This window comes from Echiichthys vipera (genome assembly GCF_963691815.1).
Source record: "Echiichthys vipera genome assembly, chromosome: 21".
NCBI lineage: Eukaryota > Metazoa > Chordata > Actinopteri > Perciformes > Trachinidae > Echiichthys > Echiichthys vipera.
Window position 1 is genome coordinate 19,573,029 of NC_139846.1, and position 12,974 is coordinate 19,586,002.

Here is a 12,974-nt window from a genome sequence, read left to right on the forward strand (position 1 = left end):
CATAAATGTGCACACTAGGGTGCAGTACAGTAGGATGTTGTACAGACAACATAATACGAATACAGACTCAGACTATTCCTGTTATTTCTGTGACAAGACACAGCATCAGCCTCATCAGCATGGACCATTTCAAAAGCAGGATTAAGGACTTTTTGAATACAGTTTTGCACACGTACTGTTTCTGAGCACTGATTTGTTTGTTTATTATTATTTTAATGTTATTTTATCATGTTCAGTTGTGTGTGTTAATCTGCTGTCTGGGCCAGGACTCGCTTGGAAAATAGATTTTAAATCTCAATGGGAATATTCCTGGTTAAATAAAAGTTAATACAAAAATAAAACAAACATATTATCGTGGTACACTTTATTAGTTCAACAAGCAAGCAAAAACAAAATGGAACATTTAAAAGTCAAAGGATAAAATTCGTTCATTTTTTTAAAAACTAAAAGTACACAGATTACACAAATGAATGATGGTTAATCAGCTGGAATAGATCACAAGTCTTAAAAAAATATTTGAAATACACCTGCCATGCTTCCTTTATACAACACCATAACATCTTCAGTGTAAAATCATCAGCACGGTGGTGAGAAACAGGATGACTACGACCTCGATCAGCCCTGTCACACTCCAGAGAATCTACAGATGAACCCAACTACACTGGGTCAGGTTGTAAATTAGAGTCTTGACACTAATGCTTTTGTTTTGAAGGAGTAATCTCATTTCCGGCTCATTTCATCTGCGCCGAGCTTTACGCTGCTTCTGCTGCTGCTGCTGCAAATCTGTCCCACAGAGCCAACTTGATTGTGAAAGCTACATCCACTGAACTCATTATCCCCGTCCAACGCAGTGTTATATTCACTCACGGCAGGTTTCGGTGTAAAAAATGTGTGTTTGTCTTTTAAGAGGCCGCTGTGGCTCAAGCCTCCGGTCCGTGAGCGCCGACGACCGCGGGTAGCCTCGGTGTGAAGCTGGAGATTTGCGCTTCTGCTGCCCTTCGCGTGTGATCCCTCCCCTCGGGTTAGGTTGGGCTACTGCTGCTTTCAAGTACCCCTCGGAAATATACAAACTAATCACACATTCAAATGTATTTAAGTAAAAAAAACGCATGATTTAATGCAGTAGACCCACTAATATGCTGCAGAAATTTCGCATACGTTTTTGAAAAAACATTTGAGTCAACCAAACAGAAGCAGAAGCCACAGGATAAAGAGAAATTGCATGCAGACACACAGCTTTTTAATGCTGACTAGTAGGCTAAACATGCAAAAATGAATAAAACATAAATAATAGAAAGGAGAAAGCCAGTGTTTGTTATTACACTATGCGTAAAAGCGTAAAAGCAGACGTGGCACATAAATATGAAAGCCTAATACAAGTTGGAAGATGATAACGCAAATAAGCAGACAGTACCTGAAAGCGGCGTAGAGCAGTGTGTGTGCGTGTGTCTGTGTGTGTGTGTGTGTGTGTGTGTGCGCGCGCGTGTGTGTGTGTGCGCTCGCCCGCCCGCTCGCTCTGTTTGTGAGGCAGAGAGTTGCGTGCGAAGAGCTCGACATGTCATTCAGAGGAATCCGCCACCTGAAACGCGAGGAAGTGAAGGCGACTCAATTGGGTATAAAGCATCAGCCAACATCTGCCCCGAGCAGTGCAAAGCTGATGAAAACATCAGCTCGGAGCACACACACAGGACCTCTGCGATTTATTTTATTTCCCTTGGATTTATCATTTGGCATCACCGAGTCGGTGCACCCGGGGAGACGCATCTCTTTTTCTGCACTTTAATGTGACTCCACAGCCAGCACTATACTGGAATTAACTGTTATCCCCAGGGATTTTGGGTCAGTGATTTTATTCTTTGGCGGGTTTTTTCTTTTTGTGTGAATGTATTTTATTGATTTATTCTTTGTTTTTAGGGATCCGGCATGTCCTCTTGCGTTTATAAATATTAAGTTGCACCGGTGTGTGTTGTGTTTTGTACATATTGTCAATTATGTGTAAGCTTTCCTGTGCCACACATATTAATGCTTCTTAATTTGTTTCAATTGAACTACAGCTTAATTAGATAATCATTTGCTTCATTAAGGGATGCAGGGATTTACCCCCCAAAGGACTTTCAATGACATAATGTGCAACAACCAGTCTTCCCTGTGTGAAGTTTCTCCTCAGCCGCCTTTAAGTTAACGTCCTCTCTGTCTCATCCGCAGCGCACCTGTTACCTCCACGGAGCGCGAAATCATGATCCCTCCGGGAGACTGCATGTATGCGGGCAGAAAGCGGAGGAAGCCCGTCCAAAAACAGTTAAGGAGCAATATGTTATATTTAAATCCACGCTTGCTGACAAATGGTTGCACTTTTTGTTAGTGTTTTTTCCCCCATATGACCCTGCAGGGACACGTCATCAGCCTTATGATTTGAAACATTAAAGAGTGGTTAAATTAGGCTATAATGAATCACAGGAAGTTACAGCTGCAACACCATGAATGTGTGAAAATAACGGTGTGAACGTCTGTTTGTATTGACTTCCAATGGCACCTAACATCTTAAAAATCACACAACACACTGGGATCATCAGAGCACTGTGGTTGCAAACACTATTATAATAATATAATGGCTGTGTACTATTATAATTTCACAATACAATAATATTTATTAGACCATAACCTGGTGATTTAATTATAAACCTACTAATCACTATAGGTTAATAGTAGAAGCCGCAGCCTTTTGATCCATAACTGTTGGCAGTGGAGTAACATTTAGTATTTACCGCAAGCACAGGAGTCAGTGTGTTGAGTTGACAGTGTTTTTAGCCGTCCATAGTTCTCACTGTGGAGGACACTTGTTTTTGGGGCCATCTTGTCAGCTGATGTCATGAATAGTGAATATATGTTATATAAGATTTGGAAGAAGGAAGTGGTAATTTAACAAGGCCTGCGGCATTTATAAAGTTTTCATGTTTTGCACTGCCTTCGCTGCTCATCTGAAAGGAAGTCTTTGCCACATCAAGTCACTCACACTCAGTTTAAATATATGAGAAGTCTGCTAGTTATGACACTATATAATGGCCACTTTGAATTATAATTCAGTGCCTCCAGTTATCCATTGATTTTTTGCTGTTTAATATTGAAATAATTATGTTGTTTTGGTACCTTTTAGTTCCTGGTTAATATCATTTAACTCACAAGTGAAGTAAACTTTAGCTGAATGATCAAACCATGACGTTGAGCTGTTGCTTTTTTTTTTGTATATTTCTCAATAGTAACCTGTGTAGATTATGGGATTATTCATCCATCAGAATAAAGTAAAGTTGAAGCGTTCATGTTAAAGTTGTCTGTCTTTGTGATGGACAGAAACTCTCAGCTGTGGAAATTGGAGCTGACCATTACACATGCGGTCAAGTTCAGCTGGTAACGCTGCAGAAGCCCATACTAAAATACTGAAATAACTCTGTGCCTCTGAGCATTTTACATGTTCTGTGCCACTGAGACGTATAATGCAACATGTCCAATACCTTTAATATCAGGAGTCGCTGAAGAAACCGCAACAGTGGATTAAGGGAAATAGAGATCTGTCACTTAATATTGTAAACCTACCGGATGTATGTCTGCAGGGAGATAAACAAAAGTCTTAGCTCATTTGTTTTGTCGCGTTGTTAAGAAACAAATGGTAAAGAGACTTGTCATTGGAGGAAACGCAAATCAGTGTGGTGCATTGTGTACTGGGGGAGGCTGAGTCAAAAGGAAATAAAGTTTAAAGAAAGAGGGACTTGTGTACAGTGTGGTTTATTGGGCCGTATGTGTCTACTGGGTTGGCATGGCAAGTCAAACACAACATAGTTATATAGATATTATTATAAGGAAGAACAAATGCTAAACAAATGCTAAACGTATTATTAACGTCATATTAATGTTCCATATAACAGAAGTGTTTGTTTATGTGTGGCAAGATACATTAAATACAGGATATTAGCCAGTTTAGAATTTAGAAAATGTTTATCACTAATAGTTATAATTAATAATAATAATAATAATAATAATAGACAAGGACCACCAGGGCAAGCTGACCGTGTGAGCTTTATAAAAAAAAAGCCTGTGTTATGTAGTGTGCATGAGATTTAACCTGACTTTAACAGTAGCGTGACTCCAACAAGTGAGGCCTTTTCTGTGCGCTGCTGTCATTTACTGCCTGTTGAGTCAATGTAGTCAAGTATGTCCCGACGAACACACATGATTTAGTACGGATCATTTAACCGAAACTATTCTTATTTTACAGCCGATTGCTTGCCTTCTGATTGTTGTTAAGGCTTTACGTGCACACATTCGGATGCCCATTTAACCCCATCTATCTCTCTCCCCTCTGTCCGTCTCATCATCAGGAAGCCGTCCTCTGCCAGTGAGAAAACCAACCCATCCAAGCGTCACAGAGACAGGCTGAACGCTGAGCTGGACCGGCTGGCCAGCCTGCTGCCATTCCCCCCGGATGTCATCTCCAAGCTGGACAAGCTGTCTGTGCTGCGCCTTGCAGTTTCCTACCTCCGCGTCAAGAGTTTCTTCCAAGGTAAAGGAGGTCAAAAGACAACAGTTATAGTAGCAGGTGGAGGGGGATTTGATTTATGTGTGTTTGTGTCTCTGAGTTCATAGGGAGTTGTTGAGTTGATGCACAGGGTTGTTTATAGTTGCAGTAAACTAGCATATGTTGTCCACCTCTGATACATATTTATTATAAAACTCACCCACTAAGGAATGTAAAGTGCTTCTAAGATATGATGCTACATGTTATTAGTAGTAATGTATTTGTAGCAGTAGTACTAATACCCTTGTTTCAGTATAAAATAAACATAAAAATATTTTACGGGGGGATTATCACTTTAAAGATATTCTTTACCATTTCACAAACATTGTCATTGTTGCTGAAAAAGTCTTCTGTACCCCCAAACTATATTAGTCAAACCCTTGTGCTGAATGGGTAAGAATAAGAGGTACTCCCTGACAATGCAATGGGCACAGAATAAACTGCATAGTTTGCATTATAGAGGGTGTAATCTTCTGCATTGTCTGGATACATTGTCTTCGAGAAAATGCTTTCTTTTTCTATTTTTTATTTATTTTTTTGGCCATGCCCCATTAACTGACATAGCAGGGAATGTGTTTCTTGTGTTGTCTAGTTCTCCTGTGTTGCTGCCTTTCCATTGGGATGTTTTATAATTTAAATGTTATGAAGTTAGCAAGGATGATTTAAGACGATGTGAAGGTCTGTGACAGCATTACTGTAGATACGAGCCGCTGTTTGTCTATTCACCCACCCCAAATCCCTATCCCCCCATTGTGTCTTGTAGTCACATGTAATTAAAAAGGTATATTGAGGCACACTTGTTTTCCCACCCTCCCGCCATCCCCTGAATGCCTCACGTCCTCTCCTTGTGTTGCCCCACAATGCACTTCAAATATTCATAGGTCGCTTCAGAACGTATTTCGTTGCCAGTGGCCTCAGCAGCCTCAGCGGCTGCCTTATCAACTCGGAGGCTACTAGCACAGCTGGATGTGACAGCTCTGAGCTAAGAGGTATTTTCTTATATATATATAAAGAAGGAAAGAATAAGCATCTTCCGGTATCTGCATCTTCCAGAGGTCCTGTGAGGCTCTCTGAGTTTCTAGCCCTGGGGACTCACTGAAAGCTGTTTTCGCGGAGAAGTTGGCAAGGGCTTTGTACGGTTCTGACCAGCTGAAATTTTTACTGCCATCTCCTCTTCGACACATGTGGCTCTCCTCTTTCACCTTCTGCTCCTCTGATCTTTGCGGTACCCTTAATCTCCATCATCCGCTGCCTTGGTTTGGCATGGCACCAAACAACTGGCAACTGTTGGCCGGAGTCATGCAACTTTACAAACACGCACACACACACACACACACACATAAATACACACACTTACTTGTTTTACCCTAAATGCTCATGTAGCTTAGCCATCACGCAAAGTTGCAGTACAGGTGCTAATTGGACTTATCAACCGTGCCTTTCCCGGATAAGAGATCACGCAGAGATAACGACCGCAACCGCTGCCTTAATGAAGGAGCACCTGTGCCAAGAGAGAGCTGCAAATGGACAAGGCCCAGTCATGTGTGTGAAACTACTGTATTATCTAACAGTGTAATCTAATAGCTTTCTGTGCTCCTCTTCCGGAGTTACAGAATGTTTCGTAAGGTGCTAATATTAACAGCACAGGTGGCATTTATCAGGGATTATTTTAGGATCTTCTATTCTGAACCCTTTAAACATGCATTAAAGCCAATGCTGCTCTGTTTGCTCCACCTCTGCAGGATGCCTTGTTATCAGTGGCAGTAGTGACCAGCTTAACTGGCTTTTGATGCTACACTAACGAGATTAATCAGAGTAGAACACGAGGGATTTGGTGCTGTATACATCAACAAGCTCCGCCCTCCCCCTCTTCGGTCAACTCACTTGACTCTCACAGTCGCAGTTTTTCCACTGATATTTAAACATGGACTGTGGCCAGAGCCCTTCCAGATAAGTCGAAGATGAGCACATATCCACATCCTTCCTGTGGTTTGAAACAATCATAAACGTCTTTTCTTTTCTTCCTTTTTGTGAGTGATTCACTGAAAACAAGCTATGAAACCACAATCTCAAGTGTCCCGTGCATTTATAAACCATTTTAAAGAAGAGGAATTAAGACTTATGTAGTCATGGTGATGCAGTACTTACTTTTGTCCACTAGGGGGACTGCGTGAAGTAGCACTCAGTCATGACTGATGTCGAACTCAGCTGTGATTAAGTGGGAACAGGATTTGGCTACAGGTTGGACTGTTTGCTTTGTCCTCTTAAAATATAGATATACTGACTTAGTTTTCTCCGTTGTAAGACAGTTGCAGGTTTAGAGACAGAGGAGGAGAAGTAGAAACTGATGTGGCAGGTGGTTTTGGGAGCACACTGAGATTCTGCCCGTTTGTCTGTGTTGCGTGACTACTCAAGGGTGGAGTACAGTGAACAGTATGTACCTATGTACTTTATGCAAATAAACCCCAAGGCTGTGTGTGTCGGCGTTCTTTTATGTCTGTCTGTGTGTAAATAGAAAGTGACTTCAGACAGAGATTCACTACAGCTAGTTTCCCTTATTCATCATATTCCTTGGGATTCAGCTGTGATGTGCTTGCGGGCACAATGAGTTACATGACCTGAGATGACTCCATGTGCTATTTCGGACCTCCCAAGCTAAAACATAAATATATGAACAAGATTTGTCTTATTTAATTCACTTTATTTTAATAATAATAACAATAGAAAATATAATAATAATAATAATAATAATAATGTAATTAAGTTTAGTCTGCCTTGTGCAGTTATCCACTGATGTACAAGAAAAATACATTTTTGACATGGAAAATATATTTGAATGTAATAAAAAAATTAATCATATTCCAAAACTTACAATCCCTTTGCTGACCATCCCTAGGTGTTCAGTTCTAACTGTCATAAAGTTGAACTACCTTGCAGTTGAGCCATAAAAGCTGATTTTATTTTAAATGGACAGCCCCGTCGGACAAACATTTGTCCTATATTTGTATATAGTGATGCTGCTGCTGCTGCTGCTGCTGCTGCCACAGTTATTATCTCCAGTTGAAAAAGAAGTGGGCCACACATCCAGAGGGCCCCTTCAAAAACATAAAATAAAATAATGATAACAATAATTAAAATAAAATCCAAATCATCAGATCGGAGCCTCCAGGCTTTGTCTCATGTTGTTTGTTTAATCTTTATTTTAGGTCAGGGTATCTATATTTTCAGCTTTTTTAGGCCGATGCCTAAGCAAGTAGGTCTGTGTGTGTGTGTGTGTGTGTGTGTGTGTGTGTGTGTGTGTGTGTGTGTGTGTGTGTGTGTGTGTGTGTGTGTGTGTGTGTGTGTGTGTGTGTGTGTGTTGACAGTCAGCAGGCTGTAATTCCCTTCTCTTCCATGTTAGGGCTCTGCCCTCGCTGTAATTGCTGAGCTTGTTAAATATTTACCCTAAGGATTAACTATCTCTCCTCCTTTGTCTTTCTGGCCGATTTGCCTTTAATTCTCCTCCGGTGTATATTTGGAGTTTCGCAGTCTGTTTTGGGCGATTCTGTGCCACTGTTTTTTATCTCATTATTTAAAACTATAATTTGCCTTGTTTTGAATAATTAATCAGGTTACGACCTTACATTCAGAAGGGATCAGGTATCTAAAGCAACTGGATTAATACAAAATGTATATCAAGGAAATGTGACGTGCACCTTTCCTTTCTTGTGCTGTGTTTCTGGACTAATGTGAAGTGAAAATGACTCTAACAGAGAGAGCAGAAGCCAACAGGGCTCGTGATGAGAATCAGATGGGAATTATGAGACAGGGGACCTGGAGAGACCACATAATAAAGGACAGACTCTCTTCCACAATGTTCAGCCTGTCCTCTTATTTAAAAGCCTAGGGTATTGCACTGCTATAGGCTCGATAACAGCTGATGTAATTCATGCTAATACATTAATATTAGCTGCTGGCGTGAGAGGAATCACGATAAATCTAAAGCGATGTTGGCGCTGCTTTTGTGAGCTTTGTTCACGTCTAATGTGGTCACATCCCGGGTTGGTGTGCAGCTTCATTTTACCCTTACACTCTCTGATAAAGCACAACATTTTCAAACAAGAATGCTTTGACAAAAGTAAATTGAAAAGCATGTAAGCTTGTGACTAGAGGATCAGCTGTTCAAATCCCTAGAATAGCTGGGAACATTTCAGGTGATAATCACACTCCCCTGGATGGCTACTGTTGAAGTCGTAAGTACTGTACTCTGAAAAGAGCATGTCCGTTACATCGACATGAAACCCTGACAGCTTCACTACAATGTGTTGTATATATGAAATTTGGGTGTGTGTGTTTCCATGTACATGTACTTTTCGTGGTTGCTATTTTGACTGTGTGCGCGATGAGGTGTGAGACTAGACTCTTATTTTGACAGCGTCTGACACCAGCTCAGGTCTTAACCCTAGTGGGACTGCGATCAGATTCCCCATCATACCCTAGGGGGAAAGAAAGCAGCATTGGCAGTAATCCATATGTATATCTCATTGCCCATATCCATCTATCTCTTTCTCCTCATCGTCATTCTTTGGATCTCACACAAGGAATGTGTCCTTCGTCTCTTCCAGCACACCAAATTCTCCACCCTCAGTATTTATTTATTGACTGACATGAATATGCTTTTGCGGACCTTCATTGCTTTCTGTTTTTGCATGTTGTGCATGTTCTCTCAATTTTCTTTTTTGCCACTGCCCCAGTTAGAGGGACACACACATAAATTAAAGTTGATTGATGCATTTCGTGTAATAACTTGAAGAGGGTGTTGGCTTTGATTCTGGGAGAATGGTGTGACCAACATCGAGCTTCAGTGGTATCACCAAATTGCAACATCCTATAACAACCCCCCCTTAACCCGACCATATTTGGCAGTAAACTTATAGACTTCTGCAGGAATGAGTCAGCATTTTTGCACTCAATGCCAATTGGATTTTGAATAGGTTTTTGGTTCGATGCCTTAAACAAGGTCTGTGGTTAACACAAACTTAAGACTTAGAGATTTTTACGTTTTGTTCTACAAGATAAAATACCTGAGTAAATACCCCACTCGTGATTTTGAAACGTGTACGCTTCTTTAAAAAGGAGGTTGCTAACAAGGAGCTAAATGAGACTACAAACGTCATCTCACCGCACTTTCAAAATCAGTTAGTGGGTGGTGTGGTTCATTCATAGCCTAATGTTAGCTTTTTATTTCTTGTGGTTCCATTAATGCTTCAAAAGAATCATAAAAGTGGTGTTCAAATGCTGAACTAAACAATTATGCAGCATAAACTTTTAAGTTTTATTTCCTGCAATAATCCAAAATCCAATTTAAAAAATCTCATTGGCTTTTTGTCGAGGCAGCCCAGAGCGATGCTAACTTCTGGGTCGGCCTACAAAGATTCTTCAGCCCCGCAGCACTCTATTGTTGCTTGTTTCATTATATTTTACAACTACAATATATATACAGTATATAAGTGGAATAATTGTATCTCATCCTCAATTGCACATTATTATTATTATTGATTTTAGATCAACATGCAACAAGTTGTGTCCTGACTGTCAGTTGGGTTGAAAAGGTTTTTGCCTTCCTTTGTAATATTGCATGTACTGTATCTAAACACCTTCAATGCATAATAATCCACACATCCAGCCACACGATTCAACATGCAGAGAGATCATCCATTTTTGTCCTTACTGTATATGCATTGTTTTTTTTCTTTTTTGAATGAAATAGACCTGCACCCTGACCTCCGTGAGATATCAACTACCTGGACACCATCTCTATATGACTTCAGTGCTGGATTGCTTTGCTCTCCGTAAATGATCCACACTGAAAATCATCGATGTCTTGCAACATATCATAACACCCCTGAATTTACCACTAAAACTAATCTCATGCCCAAATATAAATGCCTGTGGTGTAAATGTATCCACATCGCAGCAAGGTGTATTTATAAGTGTGTCTGGAAGGCTTCAATTAAAGCCCCGCCTTCTCTCATAGCTGTCAGTCCAGTCAGGGCGTTGACAGGGTATGGAAACACACACACAGGAACACACACACATACACACACACAGACACAAAGAAACACAAAATGTGATGAGAGACTCAAGTGCAACTCTACCTATCATGCCAAGTATGGTGACTTGACATGCAGACTGCCTTACAGCTATGCAAAATCCATACAACGGTGTTTAGATGTGCACTGTGTATCTGCGGTTTCAGTATGTGTGTTGTCTGCCTCTTAATGCTGGGTGAGCTATTATAAAAGAGGAAGAGAAAGGCCACAGAGCCCACAGACTCACGACAGGCATACGCCACATGTGACGTCAAACAGCAGACAGGAGACGGTTTTGTAACTAACCCACCATCGTGCAATAGAGGAAGAAGGGAACAAGTCAAAACAATCAGTCTAGATCTGTATTTTCTCATCTACAGATTTTAGGAGAATGTCATGGTTGTAAGCCCCCTCACTCAGACTATTTGGGTTAATCCCTTTCATGTCAAATCTGTTTCAAATCGAGTCAATACAAGTGTAGACTGTTCAAACTCCCAAAGAGCGAAGTGCTGCAGCGTGATAGCTGTTTGTGAATGGAGTCTTTGCTCACGGGTGTAAATGTGTATCAGGTCACATTATAGACAGACTTTGTGTTTACTAAACTCTCAGTGACCCCACATTTTTTCCTTCCCTACACTGTGCAACCCAAAGGCCAACCAGACTGCAGGGCAGAGACCAAGGCAAATCAGCGGGCAGCTTGGACGTGAAAAGGAGTGAAAAGGTTTAGCATGAGAAAGGTCAACATCTGGTCAATTCACAGTTGTTTTGAGTTTTTCAAACAAACTGTCTCCGCTCTCAAAATTTCCTGTAAATCATAGACTGCCACTCGCAGTTGTTCACATTCTTATATGTCGCGAGGAGATAGTATTGGCAGCTTGTTCACCTTCTCTTAGTCTCCTGAAGTCTATGCCAGTGCAAATCAGTACATGTTGTTACCCTGAACTCGTTGTTTAGTCTGCCCTCTTTTATTTGTTCTTTAAAGCAATAGAAATATGCTTTTCATTTTCTTGCTGAAGAGTTGAATAAAGAACGCTGAAATTATACTTTTTTGCATCCATGAGTGTGCAAGGGTCCGCTAGGGTCTACGTGCCATCAGTGTTGTCATCAGAGGGTGCATCATACAGTCTATGGGGAGTACCTGTAGGCTCTGTGCAGACACTGCCAATTTGTTGTGACAGCGTGGACTTGTCTGGACTTGTCCGTACAGCCGCTCCGCTGCAAGTGGTAGCAGAGTGATGTACTGTGCATGTATGGAACGTATCCTCCAAGCTGATGGAGAACTACTACGCGTCTGTGGTGGCTGTGTGCGCATCCGTTTGGGAGTTTCATCGAGGCTTCAGCAAGCAGCTGGTTAGCTTAGCTTAGCACAAAGGCGGTTTTTACACATCAGTGTTCATACAGATTAAACATCAAGAATTTTGTAGGTGCTGGTTGGCAGATTTTGTTACCTTTTAACACAGCCAGGCTACCTATTTCCCCCTGTTATCAGTCTCTATGCTAAGCTAAGCTATGTGGCTGCAGTGTATTTCTCAAACAGATATAAGGATGTCTTTAAAGGCTTGTAAAATCAGTCATGCGTTACTGCCTTTTCAAAATTTGACATTTGTTTAAGTCAGGGCATAGCTATTACGTCCTGAAAGTGTCTGCAGAAATTGGTGCTTGCACTCTGCAAATGTGTCGATTTTACATTTGTTGAGTTAAATTTCTGGCTTATCTTTACACAGACGGGCCCTTAGTACTTTTATGCATAAAAAAATAAAATGCTGCCAACAGTTGAAAATGAAGAAAGCTTTCTTCTCATGTGGCCGGGGAGTCTCGTTCACTGACCATTTCATTACAACCCAAATACTTTTGGTCTTTTCAAAGCGCCTATTGAGGTTGACCTGTGGCACTAGTATCATTCACTCCAAGGTTGTGACTATGCACTGAGTGCACAGCTCATTAACCCATTTGTTACATCTGTCTATACCTTTTTTAAAGTGAACACTCAAACTCACCGAAGGTCAAAGCCTTTGACCTTTTCTTTCGCTCCTGTTTTTTGACCACAGTCTTAGAGGGATTAGCAGATAGAAATCACCAGGAATCAGTTAAACTTCTTGGGTAATTAGTATCAACTTGACGAGCTGTGAATCAGTGCTTACATGCAGATTTCTTGATGCCTTAGCCGTAGGGGGATTGCATATTTACAGTCCTGCAGCACGCAATGCTTTAAAGCCTAAAGGATGTAAGGACTTTAGCCCATCATATCAGTTAAATGTCATATGTCACAACAAGCCTGAAGACAGATCCAAGCAGACTGACCAGTGCTGTTCTGGTGTTGGTGGCACGACATC

General features: G+C 41.0%; 1 protein-coding gene across 1 annotated transcript in view; it reads left to right on the top strand.

Moving 5' to 3' along the window:
- Positions 1–1,602: 1,602 nt before the first annotated feature.
- The window catches only part of LOC310963696 (uncharacterized protein), a 68,695-nt gene continuing 57,323 nt past the window's right edge, over positions 1,603–12,974 (top strand). The window contains exons 1-3 of the mRNA XM_083936599.1: positions 1,603–1,839; positions 2,206–2,298; positions 4,374–4,555. Coding sequence (XP_083792725.1) covers positions 2,237–2,298; positions 4,374–4,555 — 244 coding nt within the window. The 5' untranslated portion in view covers positions 1,603–1,839; positions 2,206–2,236. The remainder of the gene's footprint in view (positions 1,840–2,205; positions 2,299–4,373; positions 4,556–12,974) is intronic.